Raw genomic sequence first — 17,521 nt, forward strand, 5'->3', positions numbered from 1 at the left:
ATGTGCATACGAGCTCTGTTTTGACCAGGTATTGATAAAAAATTACAGGTTAAGTTGTAACAACTCCCAGTTTTTCAAAAAGTGTCTGATGTAAAGGATGCGTAAACATTTAAAATTATTTTGTAATCGGAATCAGTGCTTAGATAAATACTTATAAACCCACATACTCAGAATGATAAAATTATACATATTTTACTTAATACAGGCCTTACTTTTAGTTCTTACTATTAGAAGTATTTGAACAAATTAAATAATTTTTCAGAAAATATTTTAATTTGTTTTTACCAACTAGAAACACTACTACCTATATAATTTATAAACTGAAATAAATGTCAAATACTAAGAAAACCTTGGCCTTGGCCTTTTACTAAGGCCTTGGTCACTTTTTCTCAGTATATGACATTTATTTCAGTTTATTAATACAGGCCTTTTTCCAAAAACTGTTACAACAAACCCTCTCCTCCCCTTTGCGGAGAAAATCACTTCAATGCCTCCGTAATTGTAACGAGAGATGATTACATTATGTACAGACGTAATTGCGTCTGATTTGGAACAATGTTATTAGATAGGTAAATGAAACGTGTGCTGTTATCATTAGATAATGTTCACAGTGATCAAAGGGTTCTCAAGAAGGCAAGAATGTTAACCGTACGAAACCAAATCAGACAGGCTAAGAACTCTGATTAGAGCTTCTGGGAAGTAGAGTTAGACCAAGAAAAGTCTGCAACGATTTTTATAGCATACGCGGTGCAAGTGTTATTCGTCATCATTTCATAGAAGATTGAAATGTAAAATAACACTTGCACTACCTCTAGTAAACAACCATATAAATAAAAATAAAGTTAATTGTCAAGCTGTTCAAGCATATTATCAATTATTAGTACACTACGATACGATATTTTTTCCAACAATTTCTATTCCGCAAATTTTGAAGCAATTGGTGACCCTGTTCTAGTTCTTTTTTCAAAATGCATCAGCATTAAAAAGAGGTAACCAAGATAAGTTATATGAGCCAAGTAAAGGAACATGTAGGGGCCGTGTCGTACCAGGACACTAAAGGGCTGGCTTCGAATCGTCCAAGGTTTCAAATTTATGAGCCCAAATCTTAAATTGAATGATGATGATATAAAAAGTGTTCCTCAAGGAACTGCTTTGGGGCCCATATTGTTTTTATATAAAATTTTTATAATTGAATATTCAAATGATTTATTTCTTATCTTTGTAAAGAAGGAAATGAAATTGGTAGTTTTTGCTGACGACACGAACGCAGTATCATCGAGCCCAATAACTAGGAATATACAGTGATTTTGCATAGTACCTAAACGAGACAATTTACCAGCGACTGCGTGGCATCAATCTGCCGCTCCGATCGACGAGCCACTGAACCGAAATAAAGTGATTGGCGAATCGCGCCGCGTCGCTGTGTCCGACGGACATTATACCGATACATGACAAATACGCATTATGTTTATGCATATGCGTTGCATTTTGAAGCTCATTTTAGTATTCAGAGGAATAAAACTATAGAAACCTTCGAGCAACACTGATGTGGTGGAAACAACGACGCCGCAAGACCAATGCAGTTGTAGTCATACATAACCCATTTTTTTTATTAAGCTATGAGCATCATCGTATATGTTCCTTGAATAATTTTCTAAGCATTTCTAGTCCGGGAAGCAATAAGAAATGTGCTAGTTGGGGAGGACGGGGTACAAACTTGGCCACCACCTATCATCTTTATAAAAAATCTACTCTCGTCCTGGTAGTTACTAGGGTAATCTCTACAAGGTCAGGACGCTTATCCTGTCTAATTTAACCAGTGCGTAATTTTACGCTCGCCACTCTTCAATTTTTTTAGACCATCTCAGCTTGTCAAGGTCGAGAAAGTATTATACTCCCAGAAAATAAACATGGCGGAGAAAATTAAAAACAAAGCCGACCTAAGTAAATTCCATGCAATGTACACTCACTTAAGTTGGGCGAGTAAATGATAAAAATAAACATTTTCCACCCATAAAGTATTCTTCATGATCTCAAGTTCATATTTACTTTAATTTATGCAGAGACTCGCCGCAAAGCGTTGTAAATAAAAACACAGACGTTCTTTAATTAAAAATTCTAAGGAATGGTGTAAACATTCTGATGCATGCAACAAAACGTCGCGCTAATAATCTTAACTTTATTTTTCTTCATCATGCTAAAAAGTCGTTCTTATAATTTCTCTGTGTATGTATAATCATAGGTACCATCGCCCACGCTGTTAACTGTGCATCGATGGACCTTAATTATGCCTTAAATGTATTTATTAATATAAATTACTAAAAGACATAAACAGGAATATAAAACTAAAACTAACTACAATTAAAATAACTAAAACTAAAAATTAAAAATACCTATCAAAATTTGGTGCCTTCGGGAGGGTGCTTGTATGTATAGGTATGCGCTGGGTCTTGAAAAGACAGTATTCGCATTGTATAGTAAGAAAAATATTCCAAAAAATAATTCAATGAATTGATATTCAACTAATGATTGTAAAAACAAAATATCAGTAGAAGCCGATCAAAGACTATAATTTTCAGCAAGCAATAATTTAAAATAAGGTGCAGCTAACAACATCGTAAAAGCACTTGAATTATCCTTTATTTTTGCTTTGGCACGTTTTATACTAAAACTTATAATACTGCCTAATATTCTCAACTTTATCGTCGGGGAATAAGGTACAAAATGTTTTAATATCTTTGATCTCTGTACAAACGCTTTAATGCCCCTTTTGAGGTTCTATTGCTATGCAAATCACTCAATTGAAACCAACGGCGGCGTTTTAGATCACCCCATTATTGTCTTTTTTTAACTCAAAACTAGTATAACATAACCCCCCGTGCCTTCATAACCAGCCCATAGCGTCTCAATCTTGGTCACAAGATTCCTTTAGAAAACCTTTGGATTTCATGGCAGAATTCCTCGCTACGGTTTTGTTGACCGAAAAACAACTGTGGTGCAGTAGCTTCAGACATTTATTATTATTATTATGAGCCTGTTGTGACCCACTGCTGGGCAAAGGCCTCCCCCCTCGCCTTCCACTCGTCCCGGTTATGAGCTATATCTGGCCAGTCTTTTAAAAAGGAGTCCAAGTTATCCCGCCATCGCCGACGAGATCTGCCGGATCCCCGGTTTGACTCGTGGGGCACCCACTCTGTGGTTAACTTGGCCCACAAGTCGTTCGGCATGCGGCAGACATGACCAGCCCAATCCCACTTTAGCTTGGCCGCTTTTCGAGCTACATCTATTATCTGAGTTTTAGAGCGCAGCGTGGTGTTCCGGATGCGATCCCTTAGTTTCACACCTAATGTGCTGCGCTCCATAGCTCTCTGGCAAACCCCGAGTTTGGACTTCTGAGCTTCCGTCAAAGACCAAGTCTGAGCACCGTAAGTGAGGATTGGAAGTATGCACATGTCCATGAGCCTACGTTTGAGTGACAGAGGTAGGTCTCCTTTCATGAGATGTTTCATGGACCAATAGCTCTTCCAGGCGTTCTCGGTCCGTCTATCGACCTCTTTTTCTTGTCGCGCCTGGAAAGAGACTATTTGGCCCAAATAAAGGTATTCATGGACATATGCAATGTGTTTTCCGTTTACCTCAATCTTACGTTTTGTGCTGTTGGACATGACTTTGGTCTTTGACATATTCATCTTCAGTCCAACCTCGAGGCTTGCGTTGCTAAGATCTTCTAGCATAAGATGTAGCTCGGATGCCGTTGAGGAAAAAAGGACTATATCATCGGCGAAGCGAAGGTTAGTTAACATTTTTTCGCGAAAAATTATGAAAAGTAATTTTAGAACTTTCTCTAGTTTCTCCGAGAAAGTTTATCTAGTAACTTTTTATCGATTTGAAACTTGATTAAGCAACTTTCGCTCGATAGAAAAAATCAAAAGCATACTCGTAGATCTAATCTAGTTAACGCCCGCCCCATTAAAAAATATTTATGGCTATTTATTATTTCTCCCATCGCGCTAAGTACGTTGTCTGATTTATAGGAAACTATTCCAATGCTTTGAAAAATGTGGGCCTCATCACCGTTGACCTCATACTTTAATAATTCTCCATTCTACCAGTATATTTCGTGTAAAATAAAAAAGCTTTTCATCGTCCCTTCACTTCGAGGCTTATACTAAGCCCTGTCCCTTGGCCCTTTGACGGCTTTACGCTGGGAATGTTTTGTGTTGTGAATATTTAAATACACTTGTGATGATATTAATAACTTTGGAACAAAGACTCTGGGGACGAAGGTAGAACGGTAATCAGCGCAATTAAAACCCTCGTATTTTGTTAATGTACTGCTTGGCTTGGGTGCTTCATTGTGATATTTGTGATTTATTGAAGGTATAGCTTTACTTTATTTGTGGTTTTAATGGCCTAATTAAGTGACTAATTTATAACTACAGCAGGCGCTGCGGCAGAGCTGGCAGCGTTGAAAGCGCATAAAATACTCCGACCTTGAGGCGAATTATTATTTTGTGCCACTCGCCTTCGAGGTAACAGGGTGTTGGGGGTCTCGCGCGGGTTCGTACCTGGTGCAAAGGCCGGCCATCGCTATCCAACGTGGCAATGCGGCAAGTATCATGGGCAACTTTGCACCCAGTACAGCCCGCGGAGGTCTTTTAGATAAAAATATTTTAATATTTAGATATATTTAAGTTACTTTTGTATGATTATTTATATACCATTAACCTTTTGTATAATTTCCAGAAAGAGATATAAATGAAAAATTTTGCTACATCATTTATGTGTGTGCAATTAGAATCACGTTTTGCCAACTAACACGCTTATAAGGAGAACTTGCATTGTGTTTTAAATCCTATAGTGACCATTTAAAATTGAATTTGTCTTGGCAAGTTTTGGTGGGATAAGCTGAAGAATAAATTCAAAAACAGGAGCAGATTTACAGGAGGTGCAAGCACGTACGTGCTCGCCCTTAAGGGGCCCACAGATTACCAGTTCATCGGACGATATCAGCCTGTCAGTTGTTCGAAACTGTCACCTTTTGCTTTTAATTGACAGGCTAATATCGTCCGGCGAACTGGTAATCAGTGGGTCCCTTTAGATATGGTCAAAGATGCCTAGTCGTTCAAGATTTCGTATATTCTAGAAATTGTGACGGCTACTGCCGTGACAGAGTAGCCTAGGGACCCAGGACGTTAGCCGCGTAGCTGAATGCGCCGTTTCGTGTCTGGCCTCCGCCAGGCGTGTCTCACTCCGCGATTTCGTCGCTTTGCTACAGGTAGCTAAAAGTGCATCCGTTCGGCCCCAATTTTGGGGTTTGCCATAAGCCGCGCGTGGCGCCGTCGCCACCTAGCGGCCATATCTGTGCTGATCGTAACAGACGCGTTTTGTTAGAGAGTGAGTCTTCTGTACTTATTACTATTATTTATTCTGTGCCTCCGCCACTAAAGGGCTTTTTCTTTACTATATGACATCAGTTTTACTTTATAGGGTAATTTTTTACGGTATTTTACGCAGGTAGTAGGTACATCGAATCGGGTTCAAATTGAGTTACAGTATTCTCTCAAACAAATGCTCATCGGAGCGCAGCGAGCGCTCCTCTAATATTTAAGAACGAATTTGAAACGATATGGAGATTGGAAATCCATATGGCGTGTAACCGGGAGGTCTGCGATGGTTTACCAAGCTACCACCTCAAGCTGGCCATACACTGAGAGAAAAGTACAACAAAAATACACTTAGAATTACAAATATAAACTTAATCCGGGGACAAGGAGAGTTAACTAATAGGAACAAATTGACTTTTGCAATTTCTATTAGTTCTTGCAATTTCTATTATCTGTTTGTTGAAATTATATTTGGGATTACTGAGCTGTTTGTAGAAATAAATAAACTTTACAGAAATAGTGAAACGTCCATAATTATTACTAAAAATTCATTTTTTCCCCCAGTACAGAACTGATTTTTAATTCCTGGTGATGATTTTTCTCTCAGTGTACACGTATAATATATGGTCACAAAATTTCACGAGAATCGGTTGAAAATTGTGACCTGTAGAGGAGAACATCCGGACATACAAAAGAAAAATGCCTGAGTCAAAACGTAGACCTTAGCTACGTTTCGGTCGACTATGAGTTCTCATAGTCCTAAACGGTCAGCTTAAACAAATTCAACTATACCTGTGCAGTTGGCAAATCTGCGCAGCAGACATAGGTACCTTAGTGAGTATGGCCAGCATTATTCCCTCCGCCGCGTGGTCCGACAATCTCGTCTGTCGGACGAGAGGGTCATAAAGTCGAACCAAGCTTTAAATGACATTTGTAATTACAAAGAGTTAGGATAAGATTATTGCGAACCCCGATTTTCAATTAATTGCAACACAAACGGGATTTAGTTATAATGATCTTCAAAAGAACAAGTATTATTAATATATGTTCTAACGATCCTGTCTTAATTTTAGACTGAACCAAAATCGTAAGCTATTGTTTCTCCAATATTTTATATGTATTTGGAAACATAAAAGAGAAACTACAACCTAAATCTTATAGCCTATGTAACATACATCAATCACTTCTTAGGCAACAGCTATCAACGCATTATGAGTGATTTTCTTCATTATATTAGGAAAGAATACTTTCTTATGCTCCTTAATGCCTCATCGTTTTCATCCCAAAAGAGATTAGAATCCGCTTGGTTTAGGCTAGATTTTTTTATAAATATTATGAGACAATTGGGTACTTTTCTCTACTTAAAATAAATTATTTCACACTGTGCATGAAATAAAACACCAGATAAATATTAGAAAAAGATATTTAGATGCAGTTATTTTTAACCACACAAATCGGATTGAAATAAAATAAAAAACCGGCAAGTCGGACTCGCGCACGAAAGGTTCCGTACCATTACGCAAAAAACGACAAAAAATCACGTTTGTTCTATGGGAGCCCTTACCCGCCTTTATCCTTGCCTTATGCCCTTTATCAGCGTTGATTCAACAGAAACACGCAGACCGCCAAAACTAGGTTTCCAACTGCCAAATAATACACAATAACGCAATACAGCCAGGAATTGTAAATGCTGTACCCGCGGGATGAAATTATCCTCCCACATGAAACTAAAAAGCTGTATCTCCATCCGAATTCCACGGCGATACGCCATTTTGAAAAAGAGCGACAGCTGTTCTACTCGTATTTATAGAAAGTCGATCGGCGGTGACTGATTGCTTGATTCAATGAATAAAAAGCCTTCAGAACTCAATTTAAAGGGGATTCAGTGCTTATTTTTTTGGTGAGTTGATAAAAACTTCAAATTTGAAGTCTCTTTCTAGGTTTGCTTTTTTATATAGAATAATGTATTTTATTTGAGCGTTAAAAGGTATCTAATCGTAATTATTCTTAACATTCATTCCAGAAATTTTGTTTTAGTATTAACTAGCGACCGGCCCCGGTTTCGTACTGGTTAACAAATTATACACCTAAACCTTCCAATGAAGTGTTTACATACTCTATCATAACTGAACTGTTCCAAACGGTTGGTGGGCCGATGGCGTGCGTTGCACCGGCAACCGTCACGGCACCGGCCCGGTCCCACGATTGATCGGTTCATTAAGATATCACCCCATTACCGATTGCTGCGGCTATTCACAACAACAACCGCTGAGTCAAAGCCAATCGTCGAGACAATCACCAAACCCGGCTGCAGTACTTAGTCACTTTTTCTTTATTATATGAAATCTATTTCCGTTTATGGTACGGACATGTTAAAAGACGCAGCAAAAGCGTGCTCATTGCTCGTACAAATTGCGTTAAATCTACCGGAACAATATTGAGTCAAATGCAGAAACCAGCGTCCTGGTGGTCTGAAATAGAACGAGACCTCAAGCAAGCCCCATTTCCAGAATAGCCCACCCAAGAAAAAAATTTTTTGTGGCAACTATGTAAGAAGACCCGATTCCAAATAATGGGAACTTGAATGAAGACAACTGTTTAGTGCAAAGCACACTCGCCCTAGGAATATCGTAAAGAAAATTGGTAATTTCGTGACTAAGTATAACATGCACGTAAGCGACAAGTATTGTATATATAGTTTAAAAAATCAGTGAAAGTGTCTCGTCGTAAAACAAGCAGATGAACAGCTTGATGATAAGCAATTAAGGCTGTGGAATGAGCTCCTTTCCGAGGTTTCCCCGAGGGTTGACTACAGTATGGGGTTCTTCAAAAAAAGATTGTACAGGTTGGCAACGCGCATGTAACACCTCTGGAGTTGCAGGCGTCCATAGGCTTACCATCAGGTGAGCTATATGCTTGTTGGCCACCGATGTGGTATAAAAAAAATACCCTGAACATCGGCAACACCAGAGTAGTTACAAGTGCGTTGCCAGCCTTTAAGCTCTTTTTTGCATGTTTGAAGATCGTATTGATCCGGAAATATCAGAAACGACAGTTCATGACATCTGCCATCATCATTTTTTTGCTAAATAAAAACGGTTGCTCCAAACTGAGATCAAAGATTTCCCGTTTCTCAAAAGCAAAAGCTGCCAAAAAGTGACATCCGCTTGTATTGCAGGTTACAAGCTTTTGAGAAACGGGTCTCCTAGGCTCTTCCAGAAGGTTTTCTAAGTTAAATATGCACTTATCTCATACTGTAAAATTTAAAGGCAAAGATAAACTGGTCTTTTCACAAAGTTTCATTGAACTTTATGAGCAGCTACCTGCGAGTTATGTATCAGGGTTTGCTCACGCGTATGTTAAAGACTAGCAGGTGACCTAGATCCAAGTCAAACGCAAGCCTGACCTTATCACGGCAAACATGCCATGGTTTATGCTTGGAGCTTATCGGTATATTAAGCAGTGCTGGTCATAGTTTATTTACAGCTTGATTAAGTGCCATAGTTTTATGGGTTTCTCTTGGTATATTTAATAATATTAAACTTTTTTAATACATTTATGCATATAAATAAATAAATAAATAAATAAATAAATAAATAAATATTGGGGACATCTTACACAGATCAACCTAGCCCCAAACTAAGCAAAGCTTGTACTATGGGTGCTAGGCGACGATATATATACTTATATAGATAAATACATACTTATATACATAGAAAACACCCATGACTCAGGAACAAATATTAGTGTTCATCACACAAATAAATGCCCTAATATGGCGGTCAGCATAATATAATCAGCGCGTGTCGATAACTTAGTATAGGTTGGAGCACACGCTGTAGTAGTTAAGATAATGTCTGTATAGCCGCAGATTAGACTTGTGATGTAAAGATAAGAGGATGTATCAAACGCCTAGGTATGATTGAATAAACCGGTCTAAGATTACCAGTCAACGGAGTCTTTTACTCACTCTACCCAGTCCCTCTAAAATGCACATTAAAGTTACTGACATTATAAATTCGGATTTTTAAGAGGCACACGGTGATATAATTATGCCAATTATTAAGTATGCTTTGACTCGCAGCATTTATATGACTGGCGCAGTCAGCATGATACTAAAAAACATTAAAACACGAATGTGAGTTTATAATAAGATCACACGAGTCTTTTAATGCCTAACTGTGTACAGTTACATGTACATTGATTTATCCAACAAGTTACTTTGTTTTTCAGAAATGTTTCTAAATTCATTATAAAATAAAATTTTATGTTATAATATTTTTTTCACAGACGTAATAACATCATTTGCACAGATAAGAAAACTGTTCAAACATAATAATTAATGTTAATGCCAGCCGTAATTTGCGGTTTTTGAATGCATCATAGGATTCATAGGGTTTGTTAACTACATGTGTGTACATAGATGAAGTATTTATTTATACGTTCCCACATAAACTTGTTCATACAAGATAAATCTTTGTGTACAGTTGTGATCCATAACCCTCCCAGCAACCTCACTCAAACATTTAAATCTTTTGTCCCCAGGTATCCTGGATCCGTCACCGGGATCTCCACATCCTGACCGTCGGCGGCTACACGTACACCTCCGACCAACGGTTCCAAGCTACCCACTCGCCGCAGACCGACGACTGGACGCTACACATCAAATGGGCTCAGCAACGCGACGCTGGCGTCTACGAGTGTCAGGTGTCGACGCAGCCTGTGCGGTCCTTCTTCGTGACGCTGCACGTTGTTGGTGAGTTTTGCACCTTATTTTGTAGAGCGTAAGGCTAGTTTTGGAAAGTTCAAAAACTGACATGTTGTACCAGGGTGCAGGGGTGCGTAACTCGTCGCCTCCGTTCGGCTCAGCATTACCTACTCCGAGCAAATATTATGGTTGACACAAATTGACGCCCCTTTGCATGCACGGCCCCAGATAAGGAAAAAACGTCACTTTTGACACTGACTTATCTAATCCATATCGTATCGAGACGTAATAGGTATTTGACATATCTTAAAGTCAAAATCGGCCAGTTTGACCGGCCTTTGACATGAAACCAACCGCCAATCCGTTAACTTTTTAGTCCACCCACGCTTGGCAACACGTAGCGCCTAACAAAGATATAATTAGCCTATATTTGCAAATCGGTTCAGCACGTTCCATTGTGCTCCGTGTAAAAACAAACAGACATTTGCTTGCAAATGCTCCCACAAAGTTAAACTAGCCTGCTAATGACCCAAAAACTGCAGAGGTATTATGATTTTAGAATTTGTTTAGGTTTTGATACTGTTTTGATACGATCGCGCTGTTAAAAAAGCGCTTGAACAGAGTCAGCGAAGTGTAATAGATACGTTAGTTATCGTGGTGATACATTAAGTGTCACTTTTTGTTTCATATAAAAATTATGACATTTATTTCAATTTTTAATTTATATGGTTAACGACATGTGAAGATAAAGATTTAAATCGATGTCAAACATGTGTCTTTATAAGGATAACTAATATAGCTAGCAATATATTATATTATGTACCTATACTACATGCAACTTGCAACCTCCAAAACGCTCGCTGATTGGTGCGCGCGTCTTTTGACATCGAGCTTAAACTGTTTAGTTAAACCTGGAGTTACCAGTACAATTTAACCCTGTTTTAACGGTTACCTCCAAGTTACTGCCGTATTCGAACTTCAAGATATTCACAAGAGACGACACGTACTAGATCCATTCTAGATACGTTATAGTTTAGATATAAACTAGTTCTCTTTTGCAACGCAATTTGGGCAACCAATGTCACTTTTACGTTAGATAGAGTAAGATATTCTATTAGATCTGAATTGGATCTCTAAGTCATATCCTGTGGAAATCGTTCAAGAGTATCTCGAGAATCGCGCAAATGTAATATTTGACAGGTTAGATCTTAAACATATCTTTATCGTATCTTGTGATGTCTAAACGATATCTAATAGATGTCTATTTCAAAATCCGAATCGGGCCCTTAGTGGCTAACCCTGGATTGGTGAAAGTGGCCCTAAGAGATAAACTGTGTTGTACAGTCGCCATCAGATATATCGGAGCGGCCAAGGTGCTCACAAATATCTGAACACGACTCTATTGTCAGGGCGCTAGAGTGCGTGTTCAGATATAAATAAATAAATAAATATTGGGGACATCTTACACAGATCAACCTAGCCCCAAACGAAGCAAAGCTTGTACTATGGGTGCTAGGCGGCGATATATACTTATATAGATAAATACATACTTATATACATAGAAAACACCCATGACTCAGGAACAAATATTAGTGTTCATCACACAAATAAATGCCCTTACTGGGATTCGAACCCAGGACCATCGGCTTAGCAGGCAGGGTCACTACCCACTAGGCCAGACCGGTCGTCATATTGCGGACACCTTGGCCGCTCCGATATATCTGATGGCGACTGTACCATAACAGTATCAAAAGCTTAACAAATTGTATCATCTGAATAACGCTTCCGCTGTCGCGCGCCAAATAATTTAAATGCATGAAATGTTCGCCACGCCGACAAAACGAATTCTATTGGCGATAATATTCGCGGCGACAATGCTTTTGTAACCTAATGGAAATAATGACGCCATATGTCGGTTACGGATATACGGATAATGGCAATATTGGTTATTTTCATGCAATTGGTTTAGGGATAAATGAGTAATGCAAATGAGCGAAATAGAGCAATTATTTCCCAAATATTTTTGAATATTTGTAGGTAGGTAACTAAACGTAACGGTTCTGATTTTGGTCACTGAGAAACCTATAATTAATACCTAATACAATATGTTTTTTTCTATTTAAATAATAATTTCTTGGTAAAATTGTTTGTATTTTATTTTTTACCAATAAAATATTATGCACCTAAAATATGTAGGTACCTCAATAATATGGAAACTGGATAAGATTATCACAGCTTTTAAGGTCGTATAGACACTTAGACGAATGGAAATCAAGGGGGGAGGCCTTTGCCCAGCAGTGGGACACCGTATAGGCTTATATAAATAAATAAATAAATAGACACTCAATAATAGAAAATATTTCTGTTTCAAAAGTAACTGTAGGTAAATTAGGTAAGTACTCTAGTTTAAATATTAACCTGTACTAATAGGTACAGTCGCCATCAGATATATCGCAGCGGACAAGGTGTTCACATTATCTGAACACGCGCTCTAACGCCTTGACAATAGAGGCGTGTTCAGATATTTGTGAGCGCCTTGGCCGCTCCGATATATCTGATGGCGACTGTACTAAAGGGTTTATTTTAGTTAGCGACATTAAATACGACAATACATTCATTCGGAACATCGCTACTAATGCCCAACGCAGCTGTTCCATTCAACACTGAACAGGGTTGCTAACTGTACAATTACACATTTAGCTGTGTAGCAAAAGAAACGGACAAGTGCGAGTCGGACTCGCCCACCGAGGTTTACGTACTTTCTAGTATTTGTTGTTATAGCGGCAACAGAAATACATCATCTGTGAAAATTTCAGCTGTCTAGCTGTCACGGCGGTTCATGAGATACAGCCTGGTGACAGACAGACGGACGGACGGACGGACAGACGGACAGACGGACAGCGGAGTCTTAGTAATAGGGTCCCGCTTTTACCCTTTGGGTACGGAGCCCTAAAATTATGCACGAACTAAAACGTGACCTTCTGTCTAAAAGGAAGGCTTAGTCAAGATGATATTCGTCGAAACCAAAATAAGTCGCGTGACTTTTCATAGCACCTGTCTAAAATAAGTTTTTGGCAAAAATTTCATTTTTGGTACAAGCTTTTATCGCTGACTTTAATTTTCTTACGACAGACAACTATATAATACTCATCGAGACAATTCTAAAACCCCCTAACACAATTAGGTTGCGTTGTTTCATCACAGAGTTCCTATGGTCACCTCCTGTCTCCATCATCAGATCAGTTCGATGGTACCATAATATTGCATTGTCATCCGATTTATACATGCATGCAAAATTTCAGCTCAATCGGAAACCGGGAAGTGGATCAAATTTAACTTGCAACATTTGATTACACACAGACAGACAGACAACGGTCAGGTGAAACTAAATAAAAGCTTGTAAAAAATAATTCATATCAAAGACAGTAGACTTGTCACACAAATATCCATTGAAAAATCGATTTCAGGACTGCTAATTTTGTCGGGCAACAGAATATTTAAATTTTTGTTTACTTAAATTGAAAATTCACTTAACTAAGCCTCTTTTAACTTAAAATGCAAAGGTTTACAAGAGTTCCATAAAATATTTCAATCACCTAGTTGAAAGAAAACCTCAAATTTAATAGAATGCTAAAACATTATAAGTAGCAATTAAAATTTTGTTTATTCTCATAGTTCACCGCACACCTAACCGCTGATGCCGCCGCCATTCGTTCATGGCATAGGCTTCGAGGGTATTGACCTGTCTCGATAGCTGTCTAGTAATTTAGCACAATACGTAACTAAAACCCTTTGATTCAAATATCGAATCATATTCTCTCAAATAGTATTACAGTGGTATCCAAATTAAGATACAGTATGTAAACAGGTGTTTGCGAGTGTGTCGTCTATTAAATAATTAAAGGGGCCCACTGATTAACAGTCCGCCGGACGGTATCGGCCTGTCAGTTGTTCGGAACTGTCAAAATTTTGTTCTAACTAACAGGCCGATACCGTCCGGCGGACTGTTAATAAGTGGGCCCCTTTACATTTTATTAATTACCTGATCTTCTATTTTTTTATTACAAGCTTTTTATTAAATTGCAATTACCTATCTATGTACAAATGTTTGCTTAAATGCTCTGCATATGTTAAAGGCCAATAATCTGACTGTATGCAACACAAGCAGGCCTATTCGGATATCGAGATAATCACAAGATCTTGAGACGATTTAGAGATCAACTAGATCTACATTAGATATCGACTAGACGTGACTTGGATATCTAAGTCATAACTTGTCGAAATCGTTCACCTCCAGACCTCCAGAATCGCGAAAACTTGACATATCTATCTTACAAATCTCTTTAAATTATCCGTATCGTAACTTGTTGAAGTCTAGTAATAATATTATTAATTTTCCGAATCGAGCCAATAGTGTCATTTAAGTCTTAGGCTTTGCGAACGTACAAAAACGCTTCAAGTATGATTGGTTATACTATATATTACATAACAGATTAAACAACCACTCGACACATTAAGCCCATCCTTCAATTCATGCTTCTATAAATAACGGGGCCATACATTTTTACGAGAACCGTAACATTTTAGCGAGTGACAGCCCTGGGGCGTTGTTACCGCCACCTAAATGCGCAAGCGAGTTACATTCTCAATTAAACCAGCAAATAAGTTATTGGCAAAAATTTCATTTTTGGTACAAGCTTTTATCGCTGACTGTACTTTTCTTACGACAGACAACTAATACTCATCGAGACAATTCTAAAAACCCCTAACACAATTAGGTTGCGTTGTTTCATCACAGAGTTCCTATGGCCACCTCCTGTCTCCGTCATCAGATCAGCTCGATGGTACCATAATATTGCATTGTCATCCGATTTATACATGCATACAAAATTTCAGCTCAATCGGAAACCGGAAAGTGGATCAAATTTAACTTGCAAGATTTGATTACTGACCGACAGACAGACACACAACGGTCAGGTGAAACTAAATAAAAGCTTGTAAAATAAGACCCCTTAATAATAAGATGGTAAAGGGGTCTTATTTTTATCTAGATTGATAGGGTTGATTATATCTAGATCTAGCTACAAAAATAATAATTCGACTAAAGGAGTATTTTTATTCAATAAAGCACTACAAAACACCTACTAAACGGTACCAGCGTTTGATTTCTATAAATATTTGCCGTTACACATAGTTCACTTTAGTTCTATAAGCTGTCGCTAGAAGCGCTGTACCCCCATTAAATAATTTACGCAGTCGCTAAGTAGCAAGTGCGGTTACTAATTTATTCACCTTATGGTTACCAGTCTATATTGGTTTACGAAGCATTTAGCTCTGTAAGTGATCGGAATACCCAGCTTGGGCGTATCGTACCACATTAGCAACCGGCGGAACAATATTTGCGTTTCATTCAAGGGGGAGGGGGGAGGGCACAGCCGATGCGGCACAGATACTATATCGGTGCTTACAATATTTCTGCGTATAATATTTATAATTACGTCACGTTCGCGGTGAATGTAAATGAGATGAAAATATTTTAATATCTATTGTTTTTGGATAATTACTGTAGATGGCATTTTAAAATGTGCGTAAGAAAAGTCAAATATTTTCAAATACAAGTGGAATATTCTTGAATTTACACAAACCTTAGTTTATGAGTAATAACTTACCACAGATATCAAATTTTGACTTTATTTAGGTACCTACATACTTTAATTTTATTGTAATAATTTCGTTCTTTATGGCATCGCCACATAAAATTTGGGTTATTATTGAGTTCTTGTTGTTATCTAGTATAAAATGCAAAAATTGACAGTAATAATTTTATACTGATTTTTTAAACATTACTCGTATGTATGACATTACCATACTAAAATGTACGACTAATGAGCCTTTTGTGCCTCGTCTAATGACAAAATTTGTCAAGGTTGTTGTGAATTATAATATTAAATATTCACTCTAACTCTAATTGCGCATATTCAAGTTACATTTAATGTAAGGCCTATTTGCATAAAACCTAACTCTTGAGACCTAAACATAAGTCACGTGTCGCAAAATTAATTGTTCAAGTTCAAGCTCTTTGAGACCGATTCAAATTAATCGATTTGTTATGGTTTTGATACTACTATGACATGACTTGGTGTGTATCTCAATGCACCAATAAGTGCAAGCAAAATGCCATTAAATACACGATTGATCAGCGTGAGCGAAGGTCCTATCATAAAAGACCCCAATACCCTGCCGAGGCCACTTCGAACGTACACAGTGGCGTAGCGCCCACGGCTATAGATTAATTCACGCTACGCCACTGAACGTGCATTAATATCTATTGATATCATTCGTCATTGTCACTTGAGTGTGCATTTAGCTCGTACTTGTTCGTACACGTACTGGTCCGGGCAAGACGCAAGGTTGAATGATAACAATATTACATAATTTCGATGTCAAAATGCAAGTAATTGGCCTATAACAAAGTATTAATTCAAAATCGTTCTAAATATCTTAATAAATCACGTGTCACCAAAATAATTGCCTAAAATAGTTTCAAACTCTTTGACTCTTCTTTCGGTCTAGCAGATAAGATGAATCGCGGCTTCAAAGTTGGCTGTTTACAACTCTAAAGTCACTTTGATCTTGTAATATGTAGCTGTAATTGTAACCGCATGCCAAGTTTCAATCTGACGCCAAGACAAAGGTATTGTAAGATTGCAGATGAACAATGTTAGATCAGGAACTTGAAGCATAATCTGTTTAGTTGTATAAGTTCAATAGTATCTTGCGTGCGTCACAGGGCTTCTTGTAACCCATCCGCTATTACGGGTACAGTCGACGTCAAAGATGTGTTTACAATTTTACTCCTTTCTCCTTTGTAATAAGGCGAAAAGTGTAAACATATCTTTGTCGTCGACTGTACATAGGTAGGTACTAGGTGAAAATCTATTTAACATAAGGTCAGATGGGGTAAGATAAATACTGGGGCAAGAGTAACACTTGTAGGAAACCCTCATACTGTTACTCTTTCCCCGAGTAAAATAAACTTTGTTTCTCATATCCCACATTACTACATATTTTACACGAATTTCAAATGATCCTAAAATAAAACTAAGTTTACGCTATAAACAAGAGGCGGCAATATTACATAGGTACTATTATTAATCGAAAACAACATCCTTAGTTCCAACTACATATTCATAATTACCTTAATGTCAACAACATAAACCATCAAAGCTCGGAAACAATTCGCAGTATCCAGTCCCAGCGCATACATCAAACTGTCACTGCCGGCGTGATTGGTTTCTCATGGCCATTTGGAGACGTCTGGCTCCTCGCCAGATCACCTCGGCGACCTCTAATCACCCCCTCCCCCTAATTACTCCCAAAACAATACCATATTCCCCCCCAAGAGCAAAGTTGCGCGTAAACATCT

At 38.0% G+C, this 17,521-nt stretch overlaps 1 protein-coding gene across 1 annotated transcript in view; it reads left to right on the forward strand.

The window, feature by feature from the left end:
• The window catches only part of LOC134679858 (zwei Ig domain protein zig-8-like), a 645,620-nt gene that overhangs the window by 543,814 nt on the left and 84,285 nt on the right, over nucleotides 1–17,521 (forward strand). Inside the window, exon 4 of the mRNA XM_063538769.1 lies at nucleotides 9,933–10,143. Within this exon, the coding sequence (XP_063394839.1) occupies nucleotides 9,933–10,143 (211 nt within the window). The remainder of the gene's footprint in view (nucleotides 1–9,932; nucleotides 10,144–17,521) is intronic.

The sequence above is a fragment of the Cydia fagiglandana genome, chromosome 3, assembly GCF_963556715.1.
Source record: "Cydia fagiglandana chromosome 3, ilCydFagi1.1, whole genome shotgun sequence".
NCBI classification, from domain to species: domain Eukaryota; kingdom Metazoa; phylum Arthropoda; class Insecta; order Lepidoptera; family Tortricidae; genus Cydia; species Cydia fagiglandana.